Source organism: Danio aesculapii, chromosome 6 (assembly GCF_903798145.1).
Source record: "Danio aesculapii chromosome 6, fDanAes4.1, whole genome shotgun sequence".
Taxonomy (NCBI): domain Eukaryota; kingdom Metazoa; phylum Chordata; class Actinopteri; order Cypriniformes; family Danionidae; genus Danio; species Danio aesculapii.
Window position 1 is genome coordinate 40,025,225 of NC_079440.1, and position 18,952 is coordinate 40,044,176.

The 18,952-nt window shown below is 34.1% G+C and overlaps 1 protein-coding gene across 1 annotated transcript in view; it reads left to right on the forward strand.

Moving 5' to 3' along the window:
- The first annotated feature begins 369 nt into the window (after positions 1-369).
- The window catches only part of tubgcp5 (tubulin, gamma complex associated protein 5), a 30,262-nt gene continuing 11,679 nt past the window's right edge, over positions 370-18,952 (forward strand). Inside the window, exons 1-16 of the mRNA XM_056460160.1 lie at positions 370-613; positions 1,339-1,492; positions 1,632-1,685; positions 2,896-3,004; positions 3,079-3,175; positions 3,322-3,401; positions 5,189-5,324; positions 5,402-5,519; positions 5,611-5,700; positions 7,659-7,752; positions 10,578-10,833; positions 10,920-11,122; positions 11,219-11,334; positions 13,511-13,779; positions 16,110-16,308; positions 18,150-18,338. Of these exons, the coding sequence (XP_056316135.1) occupies positions 1,359-1,492; positions 1,632-1,685; positions 2,896-3,004; positions 3,079-3,175; positions 3,322-3,401; positions 5,189-5,324; positions 5,402-5,519; positions 5,611-5,700; positions 7,659-7,752; positions 10,578-10,833; positions 10,920-11,122; positions 11,219-11,334; positions 13,511-13,779; positions 16,110-16,308; positions 18,150-18,338 (2,144 nt within the window). The 5' untranslated portion in view covers positions 370-613; positions 1,339-1,358. The remainder of the gene's footprint in view (positions 614-1,338; positions 1,493-1,631; positions 1,686-2,895; positions 3,005-3,078; positions 3,176-3,321; positions 3,402-5,188; positions 5,325-5,401; positions 5,520-5,610; positions 5,701-7,658; positions 7,753-10,577; positions 10,834-10,919; positions 11,123-11,218; positions 11,335-13,510; positions 13,780-16,109; positions 16,309-18,149; positions 18,339-18,952) is intronic.

The following is an 18,952-nucleotide window of genomic DNA, read 5'->3' on the forward strand; positions in this document are numbered from 1 at the left end:
TTCAAAAGTGTGCAAAATTATTATCTTTTTCCATTTTCAGCATCATTGTGTGGTCTCTATTAACATGTTTGTTATTAAAAAACAATACAATTACTTTAATATTGCAATAAACAACATGCTAAAGTAGAATTCAAAGAAGAATTTACTCAAATATTATATTAAAATACAAATCATAGATTCCACATGAACAAATGTAGTTTCCAAAATCCATAATAATTGTAGTTCATTCATTTTGTTCCTGGACTCTTAGCCCAAATGTTTTGTCTGGCAGGTATGATTTGTTGTGTCTAGTCTTGTTTTTGACAGTCGATAGGTGGCAGTAAAGCTCTAAAAAGCGTTATGAACGTTCACAGCGCCAGCGCACCGCAGAAGAAGAGTCTAAAGTCATGGAGGCGGCAACGGGGGAAATCATAATAAATACAATGCTCGTACCAAAATGGTTATATTGAAATTCAGTCTTCAATTCGTCCTTTGTATTATGTCCGTGAGGTAGACGACATATTTTTGCTTTATCTGTAACATGCAGCATACGTCATTGTGATGGGTTTCTTGTTTTGCTAACCGAAGCCGTTGACAACGACTCGCCCCTGTCAGCATCACGACTAGAAAGCAGGTTTGTGCTCATAAACAATATCTATCCATCCATCCATCCATCCATCCATCCATCCATCCATCCATCCATCCATCCATCCATCCATCCATCCATCTATCCACTCATATTGTGTATGAGCATTATATATGAACATTTTTTTATACACACACAAACATAAATACATACTCCACGTACATATACATAATAAACACAGCACATGCACTTATATAATGTAAATATGAACTTATTTTTACACGTTATTATAGTTAACTAAACAGCAGTACATCACTCCATACAGTATCTATCTGTGTGCTATATATTTTCTTTCTTTCTTACTCTCTTCCTCGGTTGTTGCTAGAAGAGTAACAGCTGTGGCCAAATGTTAACAATAATTATTTATATTATTTATTAAATTACCCATTAATTGCATTTTATTAACGTCTGCACCTACCCCAACCCTAAACCAAACCATCAAAGTTATGTAAAACAGTAATTACAATGAGAAGTATTTATATTATTTATTAAATTATTCATTAATTGTGTTTTATTAATGTCTGGCCCTGCCCTAAACCCAACCCTCCCAATAATGTAAAAATATGAATTAATATTGTACAGTGTCACAAAATTGTTATATTGATGTGAGTGCCCACAGCTGTATCTCATCTAGACAAAATCTTCTTTCTCTCTCTCATCATCTGTCCGTGACACTTTTTATATTGACCTATATATTTCCTCTTGTGTTTCAGTGTAGTACTGACTGATCAGAATGGCTCACTGGAGTAGGTTCGAAAAGGAGCTGGAGCTCGAGACCAAGAGACTCATCTCACATTTCACAGCCATTCAGGATGAGGAAGATCAAAACTTTCAAACGGCACTGAAGTTTACCTGGTCTAATTTTAAGTAAGTGCATCTTTTCGTCTATTTGGAAACTTGCTGTATGAAAGCGAGTTTGGAGCTTAAGCTTGAAAAAAAACTAATAATTGTTTTTTCTTTTACACTTTGTTTTTGCACATATATTTTTTGTTTCTCCTCTGTATAGGTTTCATCGTTTCCTTGAAGCCAACAGACATAATGTGCAGCGCTCCATTATTGGGTATGAAGTTTTCCACAATTTTTGCACTATGTTTGGCTATGCTAATATTTTGATTGAAATAATTAAGATTTGTGGGTGTCTTAATAAGTCTTAATTCACATTTCCACAATTTGAGGCCATACAAAGATTTTTCAATATAAATACATCCAAAAAAAGGTCTTGTTTTCAGAGAAATCTATAAAATCTTGGTTGTTTAAAACAAAAAAAATAATGTTGGGTGTATGAATATAACTGCATTTATCTGAGCCAACTGGTAGACATTTGTTTTAATCATGAACTCGCTTAGTTGTGATTGCTTTCACAGAAAAAATCAACAACCTTAACATCAGGTAATTTTGCTCCTTGAGTAAATGAATGATGAATGAATGAATGAATGGAAAACAAGACAAATTACTGAGGAATAACAACACTTTTGTGAGCAGAAGTAACTGTAAAAGTTCATTTTGCTTTTTGCATTTAGGAACACAGGTCTTCAAACCTTGAGTTATATTTTGGGAAAATCAAGTAAAAAGTAGTGTAGATTAAATATAGGTATACAATGAGTTGTATTTTCAAACTCTGAGATGTTGTTTAATGACATATTGATTTAAATAATAATTTAAATAACATTGATGTTTCATGTTTTCTTTATATTATTCATGAACTTCTTTACTTGAACTAAAAAAGGATGTTAAATTTCAAAAACTAAATTTTAGGCCTTAAAAAGTCTTAAATTCACTTAAAAATTGTGTTTTATGTCTTAAATAATTTTAAAAATAGACTTCATTTTTATATGTCCACGTAAAGCTGCCTGGACAACATCCATCCAATCACCAAAAAAGCTCAAACTCTATTTATTTTTTTATTTACCAATATAATTTAATTATTTTCTTTACGATAACACTTGTTTAAAAGTTCTCTATGTCTTTATAGACCATATTTGGGGAGGACACGGGCCCGAACAGATTGTTGTACATTTAATTTATTACAGCTTTTGAAGCTTGTTCATTCTTTTAAAGACAAGTTATGTTGAGAAAAAGTGTATGTACACAACTAGGGTTAAATGATGTTGCTAAGGAATAACTCATTTAAATATTTTTGATGGTGGGAAAAGATTATTCTTTTTTTCGCAGGCCCAACTTGGCCATTCACAATAGTCTTAAAAAGTCTTAATTTTGACTTGATCAGATTTAATACTTGAAATGATTTAAATTATTTACTTTTTTGCCAGTATTCATGAGAAGCTCATGGTTCACTCTGACTTGAGTAAAGCGGAGAGCTGGACACGACTCACTGAAGAATTTCTCACTTCGCCTCTTCCTAATACAGATGGAACAAAGGTGAGATAGCACACTGACATTATTCAGAGAAAACTGCATGTGCAGAAGTAATTTAATACTTTGTCTGATTCCAGACTGACATCCATTATGGTATCCTGGCTTTATTACTTCATCTGTCTGACTCTCCATCCAATACAAACTACTGTGAAAGGCCCAGACTGAAAGAGACAGGTTTGTTTTTTCTGCTATTTACATTCCTCTTTTGTTAGACTGCTTTATTACTGTTGTCAATGTGTCTACAATTATTATTATTATTATTATTATTATTATTATTATTATTATTATTATTATTGTTGTTATTATACAATTTTTTCCAGAGAAAGAAGACACGTTTGACTGGGCCAAGTACCTCATGGAAGGAGAAGATTTTGATCCTGGACCTTTTCCAGACACTCCAGTGAGTGAACTTCAGATCAGTTTCTGCCTGGTCTATTGCTATTTAATAAAATGCTGAGCAATGTAGCCTTATATAAACTATTTGTCAGTATTCCCAAGCCTGCTATTATAAATATTTATAGTTGTCTCTTTAAATTGCTTTACTTTCATTGTATATATTTAACCAATGCAGTATTGTTTTGCCTTTATGTTAAGATCTAAAATGTTTAAGATGAGTTTCATTCATATGGGTTCATACATTCATAACATTTTCTTTTTTTATTTTGAATTCAGCTGAAGTTTTGGTAAATCTGTTGTTGTGTTGTCAGATTTTATACATTTTAATGAAGTATTAGTTTGCCATTTATACAGTTTTGGCTATGAGCTTATTGCATTCAAGTACTTTGCTTTCAGAAAAAAATGAAATGTAGCATCCCATTCATCAACAACCTTATAGATATTTACCATACAGTAAGTCAACTCTTGGACTATTCTGGAATTGTGATCAAAAACATTCTAATTTCTAAACAAATTAGTTTCAAAGATAATATCACAGTATTTCAAATGGTTGTTCATTTATGCACATATTAACTGTTTTATCGACAAGACAATGTGATGTAGCTCAAATTTAATAATAAAAAAGAACAATACTAGCAGATATTGTTTTTATTTCTCCACTATTAGTATAGTTTGCATCATGTGATACTCAGAAGTTGAACAATTTATTAAATGTTGTTGTCGCAAAAAAAAGTCATTTAGGGTTGGGCGATGTCGACCAATTTGTCTAATGTGAAACATTGCGATGGACGATGGCATCGTCATCGTAGGCGGCAGTGAATTAATTATTTATGAATAATTAGTTTATAATGAATTAATTATTTGTAACCTACCGTTTCAACTACCTGACCCACATGGTCTTTGTTTTACCAATTACCAAATCATAAATAAATAAAGATAAGGTACACACAAATTACCACCTGTCAATCGCTTTTTCCACGGACTCTGGCATGAATAGGCAGAGTGATCTGTCACGTTAAAACAGCGTCGACTGAACAACATTAAAGATCACAGAGACTTGTTCTAAAAAAATTGGATTAAAGATAAGTTTTTTCCAGGCCACATTCTTTTAATCAACACTTTATTTAACACCAATAGAATTTAAAGAAAAGATATTTTAGACCACTTTATTATTGCCAGTTTGTGTATTTTAAAAGCTATTCGTAACCAAATATGTTAGCTTAGCACATTTTAAAAATATATATCTGCAAAAATATTTATATGCCTTAGTAGAATCAACAAATTACATGCAACACTTTTAACATGCTACAATCAAGAAGATAAAGGCAAGAGGCACACACTTTTGGACATGTTTGCGTAATTGTATTTATTAAATGTGTTGAAAAATTCCCAAACCATTAAATATGATATTATACATGTTGTGTTCAGGAGTTTCTGAAATAAAAACTATAAACATATAAATAACATTTAAAATGGATTGGACTGAGCAGTTTTTCTGTGAGCCGGAATGGAAAACCTGGAGTAGATCCTTAGGGGAGCGATTATACAGAAGCCTTATTAGAGAGAGGAAGGTGCTTTTACTCCTGGGCTTTGATCAGCAGGCGGAAAACACAATTTGTCTTACCTTATTTTAAGACATAATCAAGCTACAATTAAGACATTTATTACAAGGCCTGGTGGGAACTCCGCAATTGATGGAAATCTGTTATAGCGACGAGAACTTTAATACATGTAAACAAGTCATGCAATAATAACAGAGCATCACTGATCACTGATATGCTCTTTTTGCAGGAGTGGTCTGAGGAGGAAAGTGAAGAAGAAGACAGCCAGCAGCCCTTGAGCAGAGAAGATTCTGGAATACAGGTGGACAGAACGCCACAGGAGGACCACGAGCAGAATGACAAGACCGTTCAAGTCACCTGGACCGGTAGTGGACAGTATTAGCACATTATTTCATGATAGTTGTAAACAGGTCTTAGGGGTTTTACTGATTTCTTGTTGCAGTTGGTGAGCCGGACTCCAGGGCTTGGTTGGAGCAGCATATTGTCACTTCGTATTGGGTTCCCAACTCTCCCCGTTTTCCACACAGCCTTCACCTGCACTCTAACCTCTACAACGTTTGGTAGGACATGTTTTCGTGTAAACTATATTGTTCTTAGCATCACAAGTACATTCACTAGACGTTTTATAGGTTTAATAAGATTTTTTTCCAGGGATCAGCACCTGTATAACACTGGGCCTCTCTACCTGCCTGAGGAGAAATCTTTTGTTACTGAGACTCAAGTGATTCGAGAAACCCTTTGGTATGATTTGTTTATATTATTTATATCCCTACAATACAAGTATAAATATTTTACAGTTTAAACCCAAAAATGACCAGTCTGTCAGATGAAGAAGAGTCGAAGATTCAATTAAAAAAAGAAGTTTACTGAAAATAGTTTGCAGTTTCATCAGCAGAAGCCAGCTTCAACACTTGCAAAAAGTTTGTAGGTCGCTTTGCTTATCTAAAAACAACAACAATTATACTCTTGCATAACATCATTAACTGTGTCGTACATATAGCTGTTTTAACCTGATTGGTTGAAATACAGATAGATTAAGAAAATTTGCATGTGGGTGCGTGCATACAATTCTGAACCATGTCTCAAGCATATAAACATCAGACAACCAGTAGGCTGTTCAGAGCTGACCCAAGGCTGAGTATGCTGAGTATACTCTCAGCCTTCTTTTATCAAAACTGTTTAAAAACCGGTACAATCTACATTCAGACTTGCAGCTTTAAAGGAATTAACTTTAAAAGATTTAACTCTTAAAATGGCAAATAACTAAATTCTTCAAGAGCCCAGGTCCACTCAACAGGTCTCCATGACCTCTGACCTGGCTGGGTAGATCCTGAGGAAACAAATCAGTTGGCATACAGAAAAGCAGTCACACACATATTATTCCAGTTTTACTTTGAAGTGGGATGACACTGAGATCATCATATAATCTAGACTCTTAAACATTCAATATCATAAAGACATCAGAAAGGATATGTGTTTCTCCATCCTGGAGTGGACATTTATCAGAAAATCCATGCCATCAGTAAATACACTATCAGTCAAAGTTTGGAATTGTTCAGATTTTTTTTAAAGATTACTCTTAGGCTTACAAATTAAACTTTTTATAAAGTTTAAAAAAATAAAACTGGTGCTTTTCTTCCTTTCTTTTATGAATACAAAAATGCATTTAATAAAGCTACATTCATTGAAGACGGAATTATGTTATGTTTTATCTAAGGCTCAAAAATAAAACATTTTATAATGTTTTAAAAAAATAAAACTGGGATTGTTTTATTCAAAAAACAAGAAATTTACCAGAACTGCATTTATTTAAAACAGAATTATTTTGTGTTTGTCTTTCTTCAAATCTTACCCCAAACATTTAGATAGTATTTTAAGGAATAAAAAAGTAAAATGGATAGTTCTCCCCAAAATGAAAGTTCTGTTATCATTTACTCACCCTCTACTTTTTCAAAGCCTGTTTGATATTTTTTTTCTCCTATAGAAAATTGTAAAGCTTCAGTCTGTCACAGTTTAAGTTATTAATTACTGGCTTATTACATGCCTATTATTAAGATATTAACTGTTCATTAGTAGTTATAAAGTATGACCTTATTCTGCATCCCAAATCCTACCCAAATCCTAAACCCAACTACTACTTTACCAGCCATTAATAAACAGCTAATTAGCCATTTATTAAGCTAGTAGTGTTAGTTAATGGTTTGTTAATATCATGAATTGTGAAAATGAAGTGTTACCATGAAAATATTTTGAACGGCATATTTTTTAATAAAGCATAACCATTGATGACATTATTTTTTTCATGTTATGGGTGGCAGTAGCTGCGAGTTTCCAACATTCTTCAAGATATCGTCAACAGAAATAAATAAACTCATCTGCCATTGGAACAGTCTAGCTTCAGGAAATTTAGTCAATATAGTTAGATTTTTGAGGTAAACTAAATAGATATTCTAATAATATTTCATAACCGTGGTATAAAATTCACAACACACTGCGTGAAGATTACAAATGTGGATATGGAATGAGATGCAAGTTGAAACCTGCAGGGAACGAGCAGTTCTGGAATGAAGATTTTCGAGATTTCATCTGCACTGGTTACCGACTGTTGAATGTTTGCAAACCTAGAAGAAGCTGTATCACAAAGACAGTTTCCAAGGATGAAATGTGCTCTTTTATGTTACTTTATGCTCTTTCCTCAGGCTTTTCTCTGGCGTGAAGAAACTTTTCATTTTCCAACACAATGACGGCAAGGTGACTGTGAGGAATGATGTGGTAGTCACGCATCTAACCAATGTGAGTTTTGACCATTTCCCAAAACTCGTCCAGGGGATTTGGTACATTTCACGATCGCGTAAACGATGAATGAATGGAGCCAGTCAGGCCTAAAATGCAATTCAGTGTATTTATATATTGGTAGAAACTTCTTGAGATGTGACTTTGTGTTTGAGAGGGTCCCAACATACAGTATGCCACAATCATTACAGAACAGTTTGTAGAAAATATATTTATCATTAAAACAATGTGTAAAAATAACAATTATTTTTTTAATTTAAATCCTCAGATATTTTTTTCTAGTTGCATTTAAAAATATATTTAAATTTATACCTTTTACTGAGGCTAATATAAGGCCCATTCACACCAAGAACAATAACAATATTAGCTCCACAACAGCGGTTTTTGTCATCTGTCACTTTATAGGCTCAAACTCTAAGCAAAATAGATTCTGATTGGCTGTCAGTGTTTATTTTGTATATCTCCAGGATAAGCTCATGTGCTGTTGTACTTAGACTCTGATATTCTTTTATTTTTGATTTTTTATTATTTTTTTTTTACAATGATTTTTTGAATTATATCAATAACATTTTGTTTGAATTTAGTTCATGATGTTAACTACTGGCTCATTACATGCCTATTATTTATATTTTAGCTATTTATTTATTTATTTTATATTATTTTAGTTGTTTATTAGTAGTTATAAATTATCTGATTCTACATCCCTAATTCTACCTATTACCTAAACCCAACTACTACCTTACTAACTATTAATAAGCAGCTAATGAGCAGTTTACTTAGCTAATAATCTTGGTTAATGTTTTTTTTAATAGTTTGAATTGTGACTTAAAATAGTGTTACAATTATATCTTCAACGTTATTGTTATAATTATTATCCTTGTTCAAACGGACCTTTAGATGCTTTTAAGTGTAGTTGTTTGCTGTTATAATTTTGTATTAACTATTAATGGGATCATTTGAATGAGTGTGTTAAGATTTTGGTTGCACTTTACTGAATGTATTTAAAGGGATGGTTCACCCAAAAATGTAAAATTACTCATTATTTATTAGCCCTCATGTGATTCCAAACCTTGATGAAAAAGACTATGGAAGTCAATCATTACAGGTTACCAGCTTTTATCAAAACATCTTAATTTGTGTTAAACAGAAGAAAGAAAGTCAAGCGGGTTTAGAACTGAAGTGTAGGGTGAGATAATGACAGAATTTTAAGTTTGGGGAGAACTATCCCTTTAACTAAACAAATACTGGGTTATGTAAGGTAAATACATCTACTACAGGAGTAAGTTTAGTGATACTACTTAGTTATTACACAGGTCTTAAACTCGATTTCTGGAGGGCCACAGCTCTAAACAGTTTTGCTTTAACTTTAATTATATGAGGCGCTGAGTATGCACGAGAGTGCCCGAATGTGTGTGAGAGAGCTTGAGTGCTGGCGTGTGAGAGAGTCTGAGAAACTGTTAAAGTTACTATTATTAATTAATTAATGACATTGCCATTCAGCTTCTTGCACTGAATATAGAGTAATTGATTTTAATTGTATTCAGTTTTGAGCACTTACTGTATCATTGTGTCCTGTTGTGGAAATGGGATGATCCTATCAGACAAGCTTTAAGGATTTGTTTGATTGCATTTTTAAATATTCTGTACCCTATAATGCCTTGGGGGCACAAATGGCTCCGAATAGAAGGAATGACCCAATTACAAATGTTTTGGTGATACAAATTTGAATTGAAGGAGAGAGATTTAACATACAGAGGCAACTTTTGTACAAACTTTAATTTTTCAACATGTTTATGGGACATCTAATACTACGCTTCATTATTTTGTTGCACTGCAGTAGCCTACTCCTAAATCGCTGCAAAAAAATGATTCGAGCTGTCATCACGTCAGCGAATTCACAGAATTCCATCTTCTGTTGCATATGTAATGGATGGTAATTGGATAATTAAAAAAAATAACACTTTTTTTATTTATTTTTACCATAAAGTCCCTTTATGGTATTCTATAGCCTTAGATTGAACGGATAAAGAAAAGATAAAATATCAGTTTGTTATATTACAAGCATAATAAATTATTACATATTAAAATATGATAGTGGCCTATATTTAATGGTGCTCAACATATCTGCTCCATTTAATACACTGTTTAGGTATAAATGCATTTTTCAAGATATTAATCCATTTTTTTCCAATTTTCTTTATTTACATGATCACTTTCAGTATTTTTAAGACACACCCGAGTAATAAATAGTGCTTTATAGTCAGCAAAACTGCTCAAATTATCTTAAAGTGCAAATTATTAATTCACAAACGTTACAATTGTATTAACAAAATGTGTTATTTTTACATTAAATAGAACCCATGGAAACAAATTAGTAAGCGTAGTATTAGTAATAGTAATTAATAATTATAACTTTAAGAGCCAGCTCTCGGTCTCTCTCACACGCCAATACTCGACCTCTCTCGCATGCACTCGGTCTCTCTCGCATGCAGATTCGGCTTCTCTCGTGTGCACATTCGGTCTCTCTTGCGCACACATTCAGTCTCTCTCGCGAAATCTCGGTCTCTCTCCGTTCGCTTGACTTTTGTCCACTCTGGCGCCTCATATAATTAAACACAGCTGATCCAACTAATCAAGGTGTTCAAGATTGCTAGAAAGTATTAAGCAGGTGTGAGTTGGAGCTAAACTGTGTAGAGCTGTGGCCCTCCAGGGGTTGAGTTTGAGACCAATGACATATACAGGCAAAACATGACTAAAATATGTTAAAATATGTCTATTTTGTTAAAAAAGTGTTTTTGTTTATGTATCCACATTTGTTTATACAGAACTGTCTTCACTCTGTACTGGAGCACATAGCGGCCTATGGACAGGCTGTTTCCCGCCTGCAAAAGTTTATTGATGAAGTGACCGGCCACAGTGCAGAACCCTGTCCTCCAGGTCTTAACTCTTCCTCTTCATCCTCCAAGAAGAGTTCCGAGCCTCCTTTCAGGACCTACCAAGCATTCGTTTGGGCCCTTTATAAATACTTCACCAGCTTTAAAGAAGAGCTCAATGCTATTGAGAAAGACATCATAGCCAAAGGTTTTTTTTTTTTTTTGGTGTATCTAAAAATACATCAATATTTTTTTGTGTTGCTGTAATATTAACACTGGAATGTTTCTTCATAGATGAGACTGTGACTTTGTCTTCGGTGCTGGAACGTTTGAGTCCTCATCTGGCTCAGATCACGATGCTCCACAGGGTATTTTGCACAGGAGTGGCTGAGGTGCCGCCCGAAACTCCCAATGTTTTACGAGCCTCACACTTACTCAACACCCTCTACAAGGCCATCATTGAGTATGACAGTGTGGGTGAAGCCTCTGAGCAGTCTGTAAGTGGGTCTGTAGTTTTAGATGCTTGAATTTGTACATTTTATCAGTTTACTGCTCATCTTTTTTGTTTCTCAAATTTTTTCTCCCCCTTTTAGGTGGCGCTTCTTTTTTCTCTCTGGGTAGAAACAGTCAGGCCATATCTTGAGATTGTGGATGAATGGATTGTTCACGGTCACTTATTTGACCCTGCCAAGGAGTTCATCATTCAGAGGTACACAAAAAAACTTGGATGTGTTTGTGTACTACTGCTCAAAGGATATGGGTAACGTTTTGGTGAAAATAATACTTTAGTCATCAAGGCTTCATTCAGTTAATCTCAGTTAATTCAGAAACTCCTAAGAAAATATGAATATGGTTTTATCAAAAACAATAAGCTGCACAACACTGATAAGAACACAAAAGAAACATCGGAAAATGATTTCTTTACAATTGTGTTATATAAAAGACTGGAGTAGTGGCAGCTTAAAATTCAGCTTTGGCATTACAAGCATAAATGTGATTTAAATTATTAATGCAAAATAAATAGAAATGCTTTTTAATAATATTTCACAGTATCACTGTTTTTCTGGCCAAATAAATAATCAGAATAAATAAATGCAGTATTAGTGAGCATAAAAAGCCTCTTAACATTGAAAAGCTATGGAATTAGACAGTACACTTGACTCTGTATCTGTAAGGAGGCTTGGCATAATGTCATACTAGGCTTAAAAAATGCATTTTGCTTAACTGGAATCAACAAAGGTCCCCAACGTTTGAATTCTTCATGCAATTTTTGAGTGAAACATACGATTAGAACAATATACTTAAAGGTGCTGCATATAATTTTTTGACTCTTCTAAAGCATATAAATACCATAATATGTTTGCAGATATTTAAGAAACCTGCTAAGTGAACATTCTTGTTTATCTGAAAAAGAATGCTGAAGTCAGATATTCTTCTTTGAAAATGTTACGTGCGGGAACGGCTTTCTTTGCTTTGGTCATTTAACCTGCCCAATGCCAGTTTAGCCAATTATATTTCAGCTCCCCGAGTTGCCTTGGCGTGATTCATTTAGTGATGAAGGCTCTCAAAGTATGCGTCTACGACCGAAATGTGACCTCCGGTGGACAGTAGCAGACTTCGAAATGAAACACAGATTCAGAATTCCACATGAGGTGGTTACTATTAGCAAATAACATAAATATTACAAACCTAAACATTAGGTGAGCAGGTTACATTGTAACCCTGTGTCCTATCAACTTGCTAAGTGATGAGATTTACAGTGATAATTGGGCTGTTTGCACCAGACGAAACACAAAAGAACTTTAAAAACAGCCATTCAGTAGCGCAGAATAGTGCACTTACTGCACTCCAACAAAATGGTAAGGTTTATAATATTATTAAAACATATTAAATCTATTTAACATAATTAAATGTTCGTGCTGAATCACTGATATGTGTTGGCTCGCAGTTCTAAATTTTATTTTCAAACGGTTTATTTTTATTTTCAAAATCAGAGATAAACTATCTGCTGCTTTCATTGGTGTGGCATTATCAGGTGAAATGCATTCAAATTCACATTATCGGCATTTAACACTGAATAAAGCACATGAGGTTTACCTGAACTGATCAGTGTCAGTTCGTCCTGTTTTTCAGCAATGAGAAATGGAAGCCGTTTCTAAAATATAAATTTCAAGTGCTGATTACAACAAAAACTGTTTTTAATATGAAAAAATATTCCTTCTATCGCTTGCCGTTGCTTTTATTTAGAACACAATTTAATATCAGCCTTTGTTGGTGTCGTCAATCTGGCAACCTGCTCTTGTGTGTGTTTTGAACCAGTGGTGCAATACTTTGTTCAACCACTGGGTGTAAAACTTGCATACTGCACCTTTAAGAAATAAGAGAGATGTCTTTAGTAGAATATGGATGCCTCTCATAGACCTGCAAGCTTTTGGCCACTTGGGATGCACTTAAAAGTGTATGACCATACCTATAACTACAGCAGTAAAGTAATATTATTTATTTACCTTTTTTCTTTTTATTTATTCATTTCAATCCATCTTTTTTTCTATGCTCAGTGCACTTGGACTTCATCTTTTACCAGTTTATTTAAATATTCAAAATATTTTTTACTGCATTTGAGCTTCATTACTGAGTACATTCATTACTGAATGTTTAAATTTTACGATTTATTTTCTATATTAAAACTAATCAACAAACAATAAAAAAAAAAACACTTCTGACCCCAATCTTTTGAATGGAGTTGTATCTTGGGCATTATGGTACAGTCAGTTGGTTATCACAAAATAAACCCCTTCAGGGGGATATAAGCACTAACCATATCGTTTGTTCTGCTTGCATCCTCAATTTGCAAATAAATTAAATCTACCTGCATGTTTTTCTAGAAACAAGGATGTACCAGTAAACCACAGGGACTTCTGGTATGCCACTTACACTCTGTATAGCGTGTCTGAGACTGTGGAGAGTGAGGAGAGGCTCAGCGATGCAGCCAGTGGAAGTTCAGGTGGAGAACAGGCGTCCAGCAGCAGGCAACACACCATGGTGTCCTTCCTCAAGCCAGTGCTCAAGCAGATCATCATGGCAGGAAAGTCCATGCAGCTCCTCAAGAACCTGGACTGCAAGGAGACCGAACAACCTGATGGCTCCTCCAGAGGTTAGGTTTTTTGTATTAGGATTTTCAGTTTAATTTTATTCATTTTATTTCAGTATTAGCTTCTTTGCTCTTTCTTTATTACATAAACAAATTAGTTCTATTTGCTTATGATGACATGCATATAAAGTGATCAAATATAATAACATTAGTGCAGCACTTAGTGGAAATGTCAGCTATAAATGTTCCAGCATTTCCACATTTAGCAGCAGCTTGGCATTATCCATGTACACACACAGTATGATTCAGCATCATGGACTGGATTTACAGAGATCTAGTGTCAGCTGGAGGTTTGCGTCAGATGGAGGTTTGCATCAGAGAATAATTAGTCATCTGTGTTTTGTGTATTTGGCACAATTTATTCAAACCACGTTTACATTAAGTCATTTAGCAGACGCTTTTGTCCAAAGTGATCTACAATTGAGGAGGCATTCAGCTTTTCAACAAGAAGAGGCAATACACACAAGAAGTGCTAGTTATACAAAGGAAGTGTTTGTGCTCAGAGAAATAAGCGCTAGAGTTAGGAGGGGGGAAGTGTTTTTTTTGTTGTTGTTTTTTTTTTTTGAGAAAAGGGTATTTCTATCGGTGGTTTGTCAAGCCCACTTATCTGTGTGAAGCACATAGATGCATTTGATTATAGAGTGTTTGTAAGAACATGTCTGGTGCAAATATGCAAAACTGATGCAAGTATCTGTAAAATCATGAAAGAGTGTGTTTTCTACAGGTGGTTTGGCAAGCCCACTCACTTGTGTGAGGCACACTGAGAATCAGTAATGTTTTGGGTGGTCATGTGGTGAGGTGGGGGTCCTGGTTTTGTTAACAGGGGTTTAGGTGATCGTGGAAGAGATGTTTTTTTTAGTTGTTTAAATTATATTAGTCTAGTACTAGTCTAGAAAATAGTACTTGATACTATTTAAAGAAAAGGAAATGGGTTGTTTTATGAGCTCAGAAAAAACAAGTAAAAATAATAAAAGTTTAATGTGGTTTCTTCTAAATGGAAAATAAAAAAAAATTACAAATCCAAAACTAAAATGAGAATGATCACATGCTAAGTCAAGTTCACCCATAAGAACATCGCAGATAACTCTAATACTTCTGTTTTGAAGAAAAAAATGCATGAAATCATTGGGGCAGAAAATACTAGAAATAACTTGGCATTTCCCAGTGTGGTTTGTTTGGCTGTGCCAAGACAATCAGTCCTCATTCAGGTGGTCTCGGGTCAATTGAAACGAACTCTGGAGCATATCGATTGTAGTGAGAAAGAAATATGATCCAACGAACTAACGAACCAGGCTAAATAACAGTGTATTATGGATAAGTAATAGGGTAAGTAATTATGAGTAGGGTGGGATGCCATTCCCACTGGTAAATGAGCGTTTCATGTCAAATATGAAAGTGAAAACATGCTGAAATATTACAGAGAGCTGTTTATTCGTTAGGAAAAACTGCAGTCTTGGTTTATCTGCTATTTCTCTCTATAATGTATAATGCTAGCCAATGGCTATGAGAAAGACTTACCTCTGATTTATATTTGGTGACTATGTCTGTGGGTGTCCCCATTCAATATTAAAGTGCAGCTTTTCACTTATAACGTCTTCCTGCTCATCGTCATAAATTAAAATAACACCGTATGACAGCTGAGCGGGACTCTGAAAAATGAATTGTAGGACTCTGACCAATGTGAGGAGAGTTTACTCGCATGTGACTTGTTTTAGCTATTTTGGTTCGTTTAGAAACTTTGCCATGTGAAAGCAAACCACACCAAGAATAATGTGCAACATTGTAACAAGTTTAATTCCTGTTTCGGAACAAAACAGTCGATCTACAGGTGTGAAAGCACCCTTAAATGGTGGTTCTATGAATATTGCATTGAACATAGGGGCCATAAAAGGATTGAATTTAATTCAATAAGATGTTTAATTTAATTAAGTATGTCTTTACAATCATTCAGAGAGACTATTTGGCACATTGAGAGACATTGATGTCAGATTTAATCACCCCTAGATGTCAAATGAAAAAAAAAAAAAATGTGGTTAGTCTTTTTATTAATTAGAAATGACAGTTCAATAGGCCAGGTCTTTTTATTGTACTACAGTGATGCTCAAGTCATTTTCAATGCAGTTCTGTTTAGTTTTCATTTTGTTGCGGGCTCAAATCTGTATTTTTTAAAAATATTTTTATATTATATTTAATATTTTTTTGTTTTATTTATCATGTTTTTTAGTAATTGTATTTTAATATGTAAAAATATACATTATTGGTTTGTTTACTTTTATTCTACAAGTTAAAAAAATGTGTAATGAATTGTCTTAATATTTCTGGCATATCTGCAGATGCTGAGAGAAAGAGTCTGTACACGCTCTTCTTGGAGTCGGTGCAGACTCGTCTTCGGCGTGGAGAAGAGTCACCCACCAACACGGTTACCGAGCAACAGGCCACTAAGAAGAGCCTGATCAAAATGCAGTCCATCGTGGCCCGTCATCTGGAGCTGGATGACATCCATGACCCCCTGTTGGCCATTAATTTTGCAAGGTGACAGCAGAATACAAAAGAAAAGATTTGACAGATTTGACAAGTATTTACACCACAAGCAAAGAATGTTAAAGGGTTTAATTCACTCCAAAACTAAACTTTCCTGTCATCCAGGATGTTTGTCTTTATTCATTAGAAAAGAAATGATAATTTTGGAGGAAAACATTCCAGGATTTGTCCTAAAAAGTGGATGCAATTTTAAAGGGCTCTTCAGCCGAACAATAAGGGTCTCACTTATTTCGCTCTGCCTCTCATGGCTTTAAACGCCACCACATGTTCATTGCGTGTTGGCATCGTCTTCTGAGATGCAAGTCATTTATTAAATAAAGAAAAGACAGTTCACACAGTTTCTCCTACCGCAGCAAATTCCAACTTTACTGTTGATATTTGTTGCCATTAAATCAGGAAGTTATGATTTTTTTCCCTATTTGACTCGTTGGATGGAGACGCTGCTTTATTTGCATGTCTTTTCTGCGATTGTTTTTTTTTTTTTTTTTTTCAGTTTTGCGCATAAATTTAATTAGCATTTTTTGGTTAGAAACGTAGCTATTGAAGTCCATTATGCAAAGAAAAATTAAAGGGATTGTTCACCCAAAATGTAAATGTAGTCACTATTTACTCACCCATCAAGTGCTCCTCATCATTCCATCGCCCTCAAGAGCTTTCTAAACTTTAAGTTTGTAGAAAAATAGTAGATAGAAAAAGCAACTATTGAAGTCAATGGTTACATATTTAATGTAACCATTGACTTCACAATATATTTTATGGTGTTTAACAGGAAAAAGAAAGAAACTCATAATTAAACCATGCCTTTTAAAGAAAATTTTTTTGGGAAAAATGTTGCAACTAAATGGTAGCCATTGAGAGCCATAGTAACAAAAATCCCATGTAATTAAGTGGCTACCAGTTTCAAGCCTTCTCCATATAATCTTTTGTCTTAAACAGAAAAGAGTGCAGATGTGAGTAAAGGATGACAGAAATTTTATTTCTAGGTTGAAATATTCCTTTAATTTCTTTTCGTTTAACAGAGGAACATGAACATCTTGGATGTCAGTAAATTGTCTTGAAATTTTAATTAATTCTTTCAAAAGTGATTCAGTAGCTGAACTGTATTTCAAGGTTTCTGTGGGGTCTCAAAAAATCTTAAAGTCTTAAATCTCAAAATCAAAATTTTAGGCCTTTATGAGTCTTAGATTTACTGAAATATTGTGTTGTAGGTCTTAAATCTGTTTTAAAGAGGTTTTAATTTTCCTTTGTTCATGTATTGCTACCCAATCTGGCCAAAACCCATACAATCACCAACAATCCAACTCAATAAACCTTAAACTATTTATTTAAAAAGGTCATCTTTAACTCTGTTTAGCACAATGGTTTAAGAATTTTCCTTACGATAACATTTGTTTAAAAGTGCTTCATGTATTTACTGCTGAGGACACGACCTGGACGGATTGCTGTGCATAGATTTAGTTTTTTATAGTTTTTAAAACTTTTAAAACATTTGTTCATTAAAAAAAAGATTTAAAAAAACGTTTATGTTGGAAAAAAAAGTGTATGGATAGAGTAAAATATTTTGCTAAGAAATAGCTCAAATATTTTAATTCTTTATTATTATTAAATGTATTAAGGCATATAAAAATCTTTTCCCTCTGGGCCATTTGAAAAATTCCTTAGCCTTTAGCCCATTATGAGTTTGTGAAAAAATATCATTCATAATGATCCTAAAAATGTGTTAAAGTCTTAAATTTAACTTTTCCATGAAACCTGCAGAAACCCTGTTATTTAGTCACTCACAACTTCATTAGCTTGTTTTCCGCTGAGGTAATGGGTGTTATCTCTTGCAGGCTTTATTTAGAGCAGAATGACTTTCATGAGAAATTCTCTGGTGGCAGTGTGATTCTGGATCGCTCCTCTGAGTCTGTGACATGCCAGACGTTTGAGCTCACACTTCGCTCCTGTCTGTATCCACATATTGAGAGGAGATACATCGAATGCTGTGGGAACCTCATGAGAACCCTGAAGAAAGACTACAGGTGAGATGATGCAGGAAAACCCAGCCCTGTTTACACCTCCGCTATTGAGATGCGTTCTGTCAGCCTGTTTACAGTGGATAACACTACATGCTGATGTAAAGAAGGTCAAATGCACAGTTTACACTTGGTTTTAAGATGCATTTGGTTAATTAGGGAGACGCACGGCCGTTCACACCTAGCATTTAACAGGATAGTTCACCTAAAAATTGAGATTTACATATTATTTTACCTCAAATGGTTGCAAACATTAATGAATTTCATTATTCTGTTCAACACAAATGAAAATATTCTGAAGAAAGAAACAGACAGGTTTGGAACAGGTAAAGGATGAGTTAAAGGTGCTGAATGTAAGTTTTTGACTCTTCTAAAGCATATAAATACCATAATATGTTTGCAGATATTTAAGACACATGTCAAGTGAACATTCTTGTTTATCTGAATAACATTGCTGAAGTCAGATATTCTGCTTTGAAATTATTCTGTCTTTGTTTTGGTTCTTTTAACCCGCCCAATGCCAGTTTAGCCAATTGTAGTTCAGCACTCTGTGTTGCCTTGGTGGAGATTCATTCATTCATTCGTTCAGAAAGGCTCTCAAAGCATGCACCTGTGATCGA